The 12,945-nt window shown below is 36.0% G+C and overlaps 1 protein-coding gene across 1 annotated transcript; it reads left to right on the forward strand.

The window, feature by feature from the left end:
- The first annotated feature begins 4,983 nt into the window (after positions 1 to 4,983).
- Positions 4,984 to 7,890, forward strand: LOC145784481 (uncharacterized). Its single transcript, XM_082596306.1, has 4 exons — positions 4,984 to 5,193; positions 5,345 to 5,440; positions 5,824 to 6,038; positions 6,339 to 7,890. Exons 1-4 carry the CDS (start codon positions 5,113 to 5,115, stop codon positions 7,042 to 7,044), a joined length of 1,098 nt encoding a protein of 365 aa, XP_082452432.1. The 5' UTR covers positions 4,984 to 5,112; the 3' UTR covers positions 7,045 to 7,890.
- Positions 7,891 to 12,945: the final 5,055 nt, after the last annotated feature.

Genomic DNA, 12,945 nt, shown 5'->3' on the forward strand with positions numbered 1-12,945 from the left:
AAAAAAATGTGCCTAATTTTAAACAAAACTGCATTAAAAGAGCGAGTTGTGCCAATACCTAACATTCAAACATCTCAGCCAGGAATTAGCAACAAGAAAACATAGAGACTTAGCTTTATTTCCGAAAAATGCTGAAGAAAACATGATCTTATCCTTTTGCTATGCCACCTGACAGCACCATTTTACAGGAATATTCATACCCACATTTTTGTTGAAAATGCTCTCAGATTGCACCAAATTCAAAGTAATTTTTCAAAATTTTCTGGGGGAGGCCCCCCAGACCCCCCGTCGCTGGGTGTCGTCTTAGGTGAACACGCCGTCGGGCTTCGCCCGCCAGTCGTCAAAACCTCTCCTTTCAAAATTCCTGGCTACGCTACTGGTCTTAACACTAAACTGACATATTGCAATTTTTGTGGATACCGGTGTTTAAGAGGTTAAAATGCCAAAATCATTCAAATTTTTTCGGCCCCCCCTTGCTCTGCGGTCTGGCTACGGCCCTGGTCACCTCTCACCTAAACTTCAGTTCTGAATTCATGACAAGTAAGAAATTGCGTTTTTCTTTGTATTCGTCCTGTTGAACTGTTGCAATTTACTTGATGGATGATATATGTTTATGTATTTCTTGAATTTCGTACCAGTATATTGTTGAAAATCGTGGCAGAACACCAGTTTAAGATTTAGGCTTGCTGTTTTTGATTTTAATTTTAATATTATGTAACCATCTATTTAAAACAGAATTTTTGTGCGTGTTGATTCGGGATTTGTAGTCAAAGTCCCGGGTGTTGATAATATCGGAGTTTTCGAAATCAATTTTTAATAAATTACACTAAGAGATTAGATTGTGCAAATTCCAGCATTTGATGAATGCAAAATAGCATTTACCAAGTCAGAAAAGGCTCATAGTTTGCAAATCAGAAACTATCGATGTCTTTCAGCAAACAGAAATGTTATGCAAAGAAACAAGCGCTTGTGCGTTTTTGTCTTAAAATTTCAATTTAATCTAAAATCTAAAGTAAACGATATATACACATTGTTTAATTTGGTTATCTTCTAGCAACTGGTGTGCTCAAACTAACATTACACCTGTAATTAAAGGACTTTAAGGGGAAGCAGTGACTGTGTGTATATTTGAACTTAACATTAGTATTGAAATAGATTTAGCTATTTCTATATATTGCTTTTGTAAAACAAACAATCAGATCTATGTGTCCATTTTCCACTAAAAAAATATTAGCAAAAGTCATTGAAAAAAATGTCAATATTGTTCTTTTAAAAAAGCCTGTTAATTGAATTTTACATTTGATTGTATGTTTATATATTTTCAAACCAATTTTCTTTGATAAAAATACATTAAGATCAACTTGTCATACCGTACCAAAATGTACTGTTTCGACTTTTGAACTAAGTCAATGCATGACCTGGCTAATCCAATTGTTTACTTTTAAATTTAGAAATGTGGGTAACGAATGATAGAAGAACTCACTAAAAGTATCTTTTAAATACATGTAGGCCTACTTGTAGGCCTATTCTGAATGTATTGAAATATTTATATTGTTTCAGTATAGTGCAGACAAAAATAAAACGAACTAACATTACGCCTTTTTCTATGGCCTATATAAGTTGCCGTTACCGAGTTAGTACAAAAATGATAGAAACGTTTTAAGAAGCAAAAAGTTTTGCATTTTCAAATTAGGAACTTTTAAGGCACATCCAAATATAAAAACACGTTTGATTTTCATCATAAACAAAATTCAACCAAGTATTCGGCTCATGGACAGATCTTCTTTGATAATGAAAGCTTTTCAAAGCTGTGTGCCAAGAAGTCATGTAAAAACGTAGAGGGGCAAAAAGCGAGTGGCGGAAAAAACCAACCCAACCGCTAGCGAATTTCTGTTTGATTTATTGCAATGTAGCTTTTGACATTCAATGATATTTCAAACCAATTTAATTTGAACATCCATGGCAAGTCATAGCAACCCTGGAGAACACAATTAATCCTTTTGTGGCGAAAGACGTCAATTAATTTGGAGTTTCTCACGGTGTGATGTCAGCAGCATTGCTTTCAGTCTATTTGCTTACAATCGGACGTCAAAGCGCTATTTGATTTTATCACTTTTGCAAATTGTCTTGAGCAAGCACATGTTGGCTTGACATCACATGATTGACCAACAACCATCGGAACTTTGGAGCAAACAAAAGTGATAAAACGCATTACTCACTTCTTCAACTTCGCTGGATGCTGATAACAGGTTTTATCATATCGGTGAGAAATGAATTGATAGCAAATTGGCTTGTTGCATTTTCCCACAGTTAAAAATGCTCATGCATAATTAATATGAATCTTTTAAAATTTTACGTGTCGCTGAACACCTGCAAAGTATATGGGAAGTTAAGCGAGCATGACTGCAGGCTTCATTTATCTCATAATCCGCACAATTTTTCGCTGGGAAACGTCCTTCTCATAAACAATAAAGAATCGTTAATGTGGTGTAGTCTGGCTAGTTTAAAGAAAATCTTAACATCTACTGCCAGAAAGTAGTCTTTTTAAATGTCATGCAGATTGCTAACGATTATATTGCTAATTCTGTTTATTCCTTCACTTTAGAAGTAGATTTCATTCCAAGTACCTGCAATAAAAGTATGATATATATTATGCCTACACAACATTACTGCTTAACATAGGCCAAATGTTTTTGATTATCATCTTGCTAAAAACATACAGTCAGTAAGTTGATCAGTTAATAAAAGTAAAATATTGAAGTGACTATTTTGATTTCAATATGTGAAATTATCAAGTTCGTAACAGATTTGTGTAAAATTAAATTTTACAAATTTAATGCGATACTCTGTGCTATTTCTTTAATGAACAAATTTGGTAAATTTTGCTCTGTTTTATCATAAGTTGTAATAAAGAACTGTTTAACAAATCATTAGATCTCTCGAAGAAATTTGGTTTAATTCTGTAGGGTTATGTTTTGTAAAAAAACACGCCAGAATTAAACTAAGCAAGTTGTTTTAAAATAATAAACAAATAAGCAGGATCAAAGACCAAGGCACATAAATACATTGAGTTCTACTCCAATTAGGTTCAAATTACTGTGTTTTATTCAATTAAAAACTTGAAATGCCAGCAAATTCGTTTAAATACAACTCTATCGTGTTGCAAAACTTTTCTCCTAAATTGAATGAAAATAAACGTTGGAGTAAAACCATTTTACGTGAAAACGTTTTGTTAAACAAACACAATACGTAAACTATTAATAAGAAAGTCTTCTAAAATGACCATGTGATGAACGATTGGTAATTGTTGGTTCATTAGATAATGGCTGAGTTTTTTTAATTCTATTTTGAAAGTGTAAATACTAAAATTACGCGAAAATGTTTCTAACCTAAAATTTATTTTAATAAGACACCTATAAATAAATATTGATGTTCAAAAATAAAAAATACAAGGTTTTTTGAAAACATTGCACAATTTCAAAACACTAATTCAACATGATTGACGAAACGTCGGAATAAAAGCAGATTGTCACTCTATAGCCTACATCTTGTGATAGTTTAGCTTAATTTGCACCAGTAGAACATCTCATATTATTCAATGATATTCTTCTGTTTTCTGTTTTTAAATAAAGCAACTAATTTTTATCGAAGTTGTCTGCCAATGTTGAAGCAATGTGAAACCAGGCGTTTTTTTAGCTGGAATGCAATATCTATACGTGGTGTTTCTCGGCAGCCGATTTGTAGAAAGAATTGACAGCGATAGACACGTGTTTTGCCTATACGTGGTAGCCTACTGTTATTTTGGAATTACTAGAATTGCTGTATCCATACATGCATGTAATCTGATGAAAATTTTATTTCAGTAAATGTTTGAAATTAAGTTTTCCAGTCTCTTTTTTTGTACATTGACTTCTCAAAAAACAAGTGTTTGATAAATACTGTTTGTTTTGTGATCACTCCAGCCAAAAATGTCCTTTTATCAATTCAGCGTTTACAGAAGTTGAATCAATCAACAGAAGAAAAACATTTGCTGGCTGGAGAACAACCGTCACCAGTGCGGGTTGCCAGTAAATTTTAATTGTTTGCCCAACTGAAGTGACGTAATTTCTGGGTTATAGCACATTAAATCAAAGCAAAGTTTTGCGCAGGCGACACAAAACCGACTCGCGCCTCGTGTCTGGCTGTAAGTGCTCGTGCTTCGCGACCCATGCGTAATAAGCGGATGGAATGAACGTTCTGGATAGAAGTCGCAAGCCGTTTGTGTTGATGAAACGTGTTTAAACGTAGAATCATAACAAAAAAACGAACGAGCAGAAAAAGAACAGCGGCATGGGTTAGGTCGCACGCGTCCGATCGTACTTCAGTGTTTACACTTGAGTTGATTACTGTTCAAGGACCGTGGGAACACTCAATTGACTGCTTTCGCACAGCAACCGTGACAAGTATCCTCTCTAGCCGCCGCCATTCAATCATCAGTGTCATTTCGCTCTTTTTCTTTTGGTGAGAAAAACGAGCTCTCTCTATTTATTTATTAGATTCTCTTCACATTGGCCATTTCGTTGGGAATGTTTAAGTCTGAGCATGGATAACCGTCATAATAGAAGTTCTAAAATTTAGTAAAGTTAGACCATGAAATTTGTTTTGTAAATAAAAAGGTTGAAAGATTAGCGGTGCAGGCAAACTCCCAAATCATTTGTTTAGCAGAGCTGCAAAAGTTGGTTAATGACATTTTGACTTGGTCAATGACTTGGCATCATGAGAAACTTAAGTTGCAAGAATACTTGTCAAAACTTTTCAGCAATTGCTAGAGTTATTGCTCTAGTATCTTTAGAACTGTTGATGTTATAAAATAAACAATAAATCAGTTTCAGAGGTGCATAAATTTAAAGTCAGAAATTTCTTAAATAAATCAAACTGAGGTGGTATAATTACCTTTAGTTGTATGCTTTTGATTTACCAAAGCTATATGTTCATTTCAGACCAATTGTTGTAATTTTATTGACGAATCGCGTATTTATTCGCGAGACAGTTGAAACCATTGGATAATCCTCACCGAAAGCTGCTGGCTCAAGTTCTTCGATTTGTGAAATTCCTTGTTTTAAAAGCAAATAAATGAAGACAGTTATGGCACCACACTCTGCAAATGTTCACAATCTAGTGTCATCTGGCTCCGCGATCAAAAATGACAGAAGAGTGAGTACAATTAATTTTTTTTTTTATGCAAAAACGAGTGATTTGTGAAGTGGCCTAAAAAATGTTGGTATGACTTATTCGTATTGCTGTTGAAGCGTTTCTTTATCTTTATCAAATACATTATTTATATTTACGTTGTTTTATTCTTTAGGCGTCCAAACCGTTAATGGAAAAACGACGCAGGGAAAGAATTAACAAAAGTTTGAATGAGTTGAAATCTATTTTGTTGAACGCTCTGAGAAAAGACGTAAGTCGGATTTGTTTTTCATTTTTATTTTTTCTCAGTTAAACTTGATTTATACTGAGTGTTGCACTGTCCAAGCATTGAGATTCATAATAGTTGAGAATGAGTTTGCAACTAGTTTACGAAACTCTTTTGCACAGCGAGGGTGTACACGTACAGTATATAAGCTATTAACAGCATTACAAGAGTATTCAACTATGTTAACTTGAATTATCGTTAACAATCATAAAAATTCTAAGCATCGTTTGTTCATATCATGATAGCCAAAGCTGATTGATTTTCACTATTTTACTTGGCCTTTTGCTGTGCCATATTCCAGATGGCATGACAATCAGCGTTAGCTTTTTGAGATATGCAATTTTAAAACTCGTTACTTTTGTTTATAGCAAAGCACATGTCATTCAAAATTGGAGAAGGCTGACATATTGGAAATGACTGTTCGTTATCTCCGTGGAATTCAACGACAGCGAATAGGTTCCTCCATGCCACTTGACCCACATGTTGTCAACAAGTACAGAGGAGGATTTATGGAACGTAAAAGTGAAGTCCCTCATTATCTTGAAAGCTCTAATGAAAACATTCATGCAAACATGAAAACGAGGTAAATGTTAAATAATTTCAAGAAAAAACAAACATACAGGAGTTGTTTAAGAAAATAATAGTAGAGCGTACCACACTGAATTGACAATTTCAAGTTCTTTTCTTTTGGTATTCTTCTCTTTTTTTCAACTAGCCTATTTTATCACAATACGGACCCCTTTGGATCATTAGGAAAGTCAAAGAAAAATTTTAATGAAAAGTTTAGTGACAACCTTTCATTCTGGAACTATAATTCTATAAACTTGAATAGCTAAATGAAAGTTTTAATAATGTAATTTCTGAAACAATATTTTCTTGTTAGGCTGATGAATCATCTTGGTCAAGCTATCCCACAACATCCCAATCCTTCTGGTATGATGGGACAAATTCAAGGCCCACCACTTTTAACTACTGGTCCTCCGGTTCCTGCTGTGAGCGCTATTTCTCCTGTCCAGATCCAAGTTGCAAGGAATACTAAAATGCAACAAGCAATGGTGGCTGCAGCAGCAGCAATGTCTCAAGGAAGACCCGTGGTGCCACAAGGTCTTTCTCGCTCCCCATTCAATTCTCAAGAATCTATCGAAACTTTTTCCAATCAAGAATTCCGTTCTTCATCAGAAGGTGGAACACACCACTCGCGACATAACAGTGGGTGTTCATTTTCATCCTCAGATCTTGCATCTCCTCCATTGTCTTCCGCTCACGCATCACCAGCTGCAGCACCAAGAAAGCGTTCTTTCGATGCCTCTTATAGGCAACACAACATCAAAGGAAGTTTTCTTATGATTCCGAAACCTTTTCCTTCAAGTAATTCTCCACAGTCCGATCCAGAAACGGAGCAAATACAAAACTCTGCTTTTCCGGCAAGCGAAGACTACCCTTGCAAATTTGAGTCCTCACCCTCCGAAGAACATTCTCCAAACCAGACAGATGTAGTTAAGTCTTGTCCGATGGAAAGATCTTACTCGCCTTTATCATCGTCTGTAGAAAGCGATAACGACTTCGAGCCTGTGTGGAGACCATGGTAAACGCTCGTACACTAGTTGTAGATATATTTTACATTGTGAAAGGTTATATTTTTCTAACTTCTTTATTGTGAGTTATTTTGATTGAGAGTTTTTTTTTTAAAGTTTATAGAACACTTCCTGTTAAGTAAGCCCTTGCTCTTAATGGGTGAAACCGTAAATTTTTGACGTACAACTTCTTGTGTATTATTTCGACATGCTTCTTGACGAAGCTTTTGGTGATATTTTTGTTTCATTTTCTTAACTGCCTTTTTTCCGTCTTGCTGCAGTAATTGTGATGGAAAGTGGCTTATTCGTAACAAACCAAAGTGAATTAGACTACACTTCTTGCATGAACTAAAATGAACGAAAAGTTGTTTGCCGTTTGATAAGGACAGACTACCTTTGAATTAAAAATTTAAATTAGCTGCTTTTTCTGCGAAAGCCATTTGACGTTTCATCAAAACTTTAGTGTTAAAAATTCGTATTTTATGTTTGTAAAAAAAGCGACCAATGTCACTGCGACTGTATTGGCATGAGAACGTTTTCCTGTATGATTGTGACATCACTTCTATCTTTGTTAGCAACAAATAACGTATCGTCAATACGTTTGAATTGATTGATGACCTTGCATCACTGAATGCCATTAGAATAGAGCTGTTTTTCATTCGTGCTTTCTCGTGTTTTAAAGTTAAGTTATTGTTTTTAACTCTGGTCCTTTTTTCGGGGCCTTTTCTAAATAAAACTTTTGTGTCTAATCGTTCTTTTGTTTTTTGCTTTGCATTTGTTTTTCATTATTTTGCTATTTGCGCTTAGCAAATAAGAGTTTCAAGAATGAAATCACGAAAAAATAAAATGGAAACACGTCAATTGTGACTTCCAGTTTGTCATAAAGAATACGCAAGACATCACTAAACCTGCAGCAGCAAAGCAGACATGTCGAAAGGTAGACTTTAAATCACTGGTTAACTCTAAAAAAAAACTGTTCTTACTAGTTATGGGTTATGAGGTGTTTATATTAAATAAGAATATTTTATGAATTCAAAACTGACCACGGCAGTAAGTTATTGCATCTAAACGAAAGTTCCCAATAATAATTCACAGATTGTCCAGTTATTTAGAGGTTACCTCAATTCCAATTTGAGTCTTGATAACCGTTGTATCAAGAAAGGTGGAAGGTATTTTGTGCACAGTGATTATGAATGTAAAATTAATTGAATTACCCAGGTGTCAGTGAGACATGAAGTCTTCCATATCTTATTTCATACGCTCAGAACAATCAACATTTTTAGAAATGTAGCCTACTAAACAAAAAGGATACAGCGGTTTTCGTGGCACCGTGTTACTTGAAACGCGCGTGGCAACATCTATTCATCAATGGAATCTTCGTATAAGCGGACTGGCCACAAAAACAAAAGGCGGAAGACTTGAGCAGCTTACTTATATCCTTATGCTTGTGAAAATAAAAACAGACTGGATAAAGTTTCATGTCATTGTGGAGACTTCATTGTGAAGCGCATGGGAAATTTGGTGCCCTTCACCTGACTCGGTTGTTATAATTAAAACACAAAGGATTTCTTTCTGTAATAGGCTGGCTAAGCTCATCCGAGAAGCTATGTGAAATCTGAGAGAATGCTATTCCACAGCAAATACTTTCTTGTAGATTTTAAAAGATGGTTGTTGTATCGGTACGACTAACCAACACCCAACTTTAAATCGTCCTTTTTTACACAAAGGAACGCTACCTGTTTTAATATAAAAACTTGTTTTATTTACAGTAAAACCAGCTGAAGCGCTTTCACCAGAAAATTATTTAATAACCCACCAATCTTCTACCACTTCTATTACCATTTTATGAAACGTTAGGCTACTTCTCTAGACATAGATATTCATTTGAAATATGAAAAGTAACAGTAGAAATGTATATGCGTTACTTCACTGACGTTTCACCCACCATAACAATATGCATCTTCAGAGTGAATAGCTTATGACGAAATGACGTAACGTCTCGAATATATTTACTGCACTTTACTGCAGAGAGGTGACTGATGGGATTATGCTCTTATACAAACCTGGTTCGACACCCGGTTAAGGAGGATGTCAATAATACCGTTTACAGCTAGGCCTACCTAAGGTATATTAGGGTAAACAAAGTTGCTGTGTTTGCTAAAAATACACGCGGCCGAAAGAAGGACTTGCCACCTTACTTTTGTTAGTGCCGAATTCCAAGTGCAGTTGTTTTGTGTTTTTATTTTTAGGTTATTAAATTCCTCGAGGTTATTGAATTTGCCCAGAGTAGCCCTTGGAAGTAAAGTTTTCTTCGTCTTCACTATAGACATAAAAAGGTACCAAAAATACAAGAAAACTGATTCGCTGACCGAGAAGGACTTTAGTGCAAACATAACCGGTCACTGTCAGGTTATGAAAATATGACAATATTGTCATGATTATGAATGATTCTGTCGATGAAGGCTTTGAATAACTAAAACTAACTAATATTGACACAAAAAGCAAACGTTACATAAACGCGCATTAAAGCACCACATGCTCTTGGGCGGTGTCAAACCAGCGTCCTTCGAGCGTCACGCAAAGGTTCTCACCACTCGGTTACGCAGTCGACAGCGAAAAGTTGAATGATTTTAAAACATGCTGCTATAGGAGATCATTTTCAATTCTTGCATGGCTTCAAACCATCAATCAAGTTTAGCTTGGCACCACTGACATGCGCTGACAATTTCACCCTGTCGTAGACATGGCTGTTAAAATAATTTGGCAATTTTAACACTTTTTATTTTGACAAGCCCCTGGTAAACAATGCATAGTTAAATAATTTCACACATTTTTATGGTTTCATGATTTTAAAATGGCAGTTTTGACCAGGATAGGCTTGCATTGAAAAAAACATATTTTTAAATCTGTGCTGAATGTCAATGTTTCGTATACTTTCCAGTTCCAAAAACCGCCCCCTTTTTGCATTAATTTAACGTTTGCAAATCAAAAAAACATTCTAACTGGGTTGCAGCATAAAATTTGGAGACATGGTTTAATCCACTGTCAATGACAACCTTTTTCGGTTGTAGTAAATTAGCCGAGACCCCGTCGTCACATTGTTGCCATGAGCCACATGGTCTTCTGTTCACGTACATCACTAACCGCTCGATGACACGTGTCTGTCGCAAGTGAATGAACAGTTGACTTGAAGCTTTTATCTTACAAATTCTTTTGTTTGTGTCATTAGCTTTTTCGGAAGAATGTTTCTCCATCTATTGTATCTTTGGAATTTTTGGAAGAATGATTCTCAGCCTAATTGCCGTTGGAATGATGGATTTTCTTAACAACCAAAGGAGGAGCTATGGCCTGAAACGTGGGGTTGGCTTGAAAAGCGTGGGAAAGAATGTCGAATTGTGTTCACAACCGCTTCGAGCATGGCTGGGACTTCATTATCAAAGCATCTGTCAGCAATTGCTTTGGCCCATAAGTAATCGCTTTCTTGTCCTTTTTCAAGTTTTCATTTGACACGACAAACAGCTGCGCTTCGTGCTATCGCAAATATGACTTCAACCAAATGTTATGCCACTAAAACCATTGCTGCTATTGACAAAAATTACCACCAATCCAAGCGAATGTGAATGGACACCTGATTATGTTTGCATCGGCATGAAAATGAAACACTTTCAATCAGTAGAAATTGTATTTTACTGTAGAGTAGAAAAATTTCATTTACAAGTAAAATTACATTCCAGCCAAACTTCATGTAAGCAGCAGCTCAGTGGCCGAGGAGTATCGTCTTCGGCTTGCTGGTAAATCTGAAATCGATTCCAGGTCTGGTTGTACCAAATACTTTAGAAACGGTACCGATTGTGTTCTTTCCTGCATAACACATTGAGGTAGCAATGTCAGGTAATAATGTGGTGACATCGTAAACCAGAATAAAATTTAAAATGAGCTTTGTTGCTGAAAGACATCAGTAGCCTAGTTGCAGAGCGACAATACATAAACCATAACATTATTATTATTGCAACAACGTGTCCCAGCCGGCAAACCAGTCTTTTTTCAAAGTCTGCAAACGCTGAGTCTGTGTAAAAAAGGTCTGATTGGGTTCAGTCAAAACTCTAATTGATTATGGAAGAGAATATGTTTTGTGTCTTCCTTTTTCAAGGAGTTTGAGCAAGTTTTCAACTGGTAGTTACGTTTGCGAAGGTAAACAGTAAAAGCTATCGTGTTTCCATTTGTCTTTTGAAGATTGTGAAATATAACACCAGTTTGTGAAGAATTAACTAAACAATCACACCTGAAAGATATAAAGGCGTCAACAACAAAAAATGTTGATTGTGTAACTTTGTAAACCGCAGCACTGAAAAGGCAAAAAGCGTTTCCTATTACAACGGATGCAACGCACGCGTGATGTTTGAAACTTCTCTAACACTAGGGAGGGAATGTGAAAAATGTGAAAATAAATCAATAGACCTTTCCCCGCAGCTCTGTGCAATGAAGCGTGACGTGGAAAACAATCACGCTAGCAGCTTCATTAGCAAGCACCAAATTGCTTGTGAATACTTAATTGCTGGTTTAGCAGTTAGAAGAATCTTCGTAAAAACCTATTTCCAAGAAAGTTTATACTGCAAATTTTTCTAAGCTACAACTTTTCCCAGTAACTTACACCAAACATTTTCCTGTACAGAACTTGTATGTGTAAAAATAAAAAACTCAAATCTACGAAAGAGGTCACTAGTGGCAATCTTGTCAATGTGACAAACTTGTTTTTGAAAAACCGATTTTAATTTTTGGTCGTATTCAAGGTTATGAAAAGTGGTGAAAGACTTAGATTAAATGGTCAGAAATGAAAGAAGAAATCAACGTTCGTGTCTACTTTCAACCTGATCTTAAGTAAAGTGCCTTGCCAAAGGCACAGTCGCCACGCTCTCGAAAGACAACGTCGATCCGGTGCACTTCTGAATGTCATTAAGTAGAATCTCTCATCACTCGACTACATGTAGTCTATAATGTGAGTTGTCAAACTGTCCAGCAATTTCCCACAATGTTCACAAAGCTATTAAGCACGGCAATTTATTTATCCAAGTACAGCAGGCTACTTTTTCTTAAACCCAATGTATTCACGGACCCCAAAAGGGATTGGTGAGCAAATATTGTCCACTCCTAAAATAAACAATTTGGCCTGCATCGTGAGCCGGTTGACATAAAATCTAATTTTTAAAAATGATCTTTAGCGCCACATAACGTTCGTTAATTACTCGTATAGCCACATTCAAATTATGCTTTTCAATGCAGGTCTGCAGCATGCCCTCATTAAAGTTTCAACTGCTGTAGGCTAGTTTGATTATATTATTTTAGATCGTGAAAGCTTGTCTATTTTTGAGAATAGTTGTTTTTCTTGGTTAAATTTACGCTTTTAGCATTGCAAATGCTGTAAAAACTGAAAATATTTGGCATTTGCGCTTCACTTCTTTTAACAACGTGATTTATGACCTTCATGAAAAATTTCAGCTTGTAATGAACCTATGGACTCCTACTTATTATCACTGACAAAGCCTTGATAGTTGTTTATTCTTGATAGTTTCGCATACTTGTAAAGGCTCTTGACGCAGGGCCGGTTGCCGAGATTGACAGAGTGAAGTTTCTGATTGTTGAAGTGTTGTTGCCAGGAAATTATTCCATTCATTAGGCGCAGCTGAATGGAGAGCAGTCCTTAGAAAGCGTTGCTCAAGCGCACACCCCAGAGTCGAACCAGCGCCGCTTGATCATGAATCTTCTTCATTCACGAAGTCACGCGCTAACCAACTGAGCTATAGGAGCTTTGTTGTCGCTGCTAGATTCATTTCCCTGATGTCATGAGCTAGAGCCAGGGGTGTAGTCAGAGTAGAGAAAAATGGGGCAATTGCCTCCAACGAAATATTTTAAATCAAA

This window comes from Aplidium turbinatum, chromosome 15 (genome assembly GCF_918807975.1).
Source record: "Aplidium turbinatum chromosome 15, kaAplTurb1.1, whole genome shotgun sequence".
Classification (NCBI taxonomy): domain Eukaryota; kingdom Metazoa; phylum Chordata; class Ascidiacea; order Aplousobranchia; family Polyclinidae; genus Aplidium; species Aplidium turbinatum.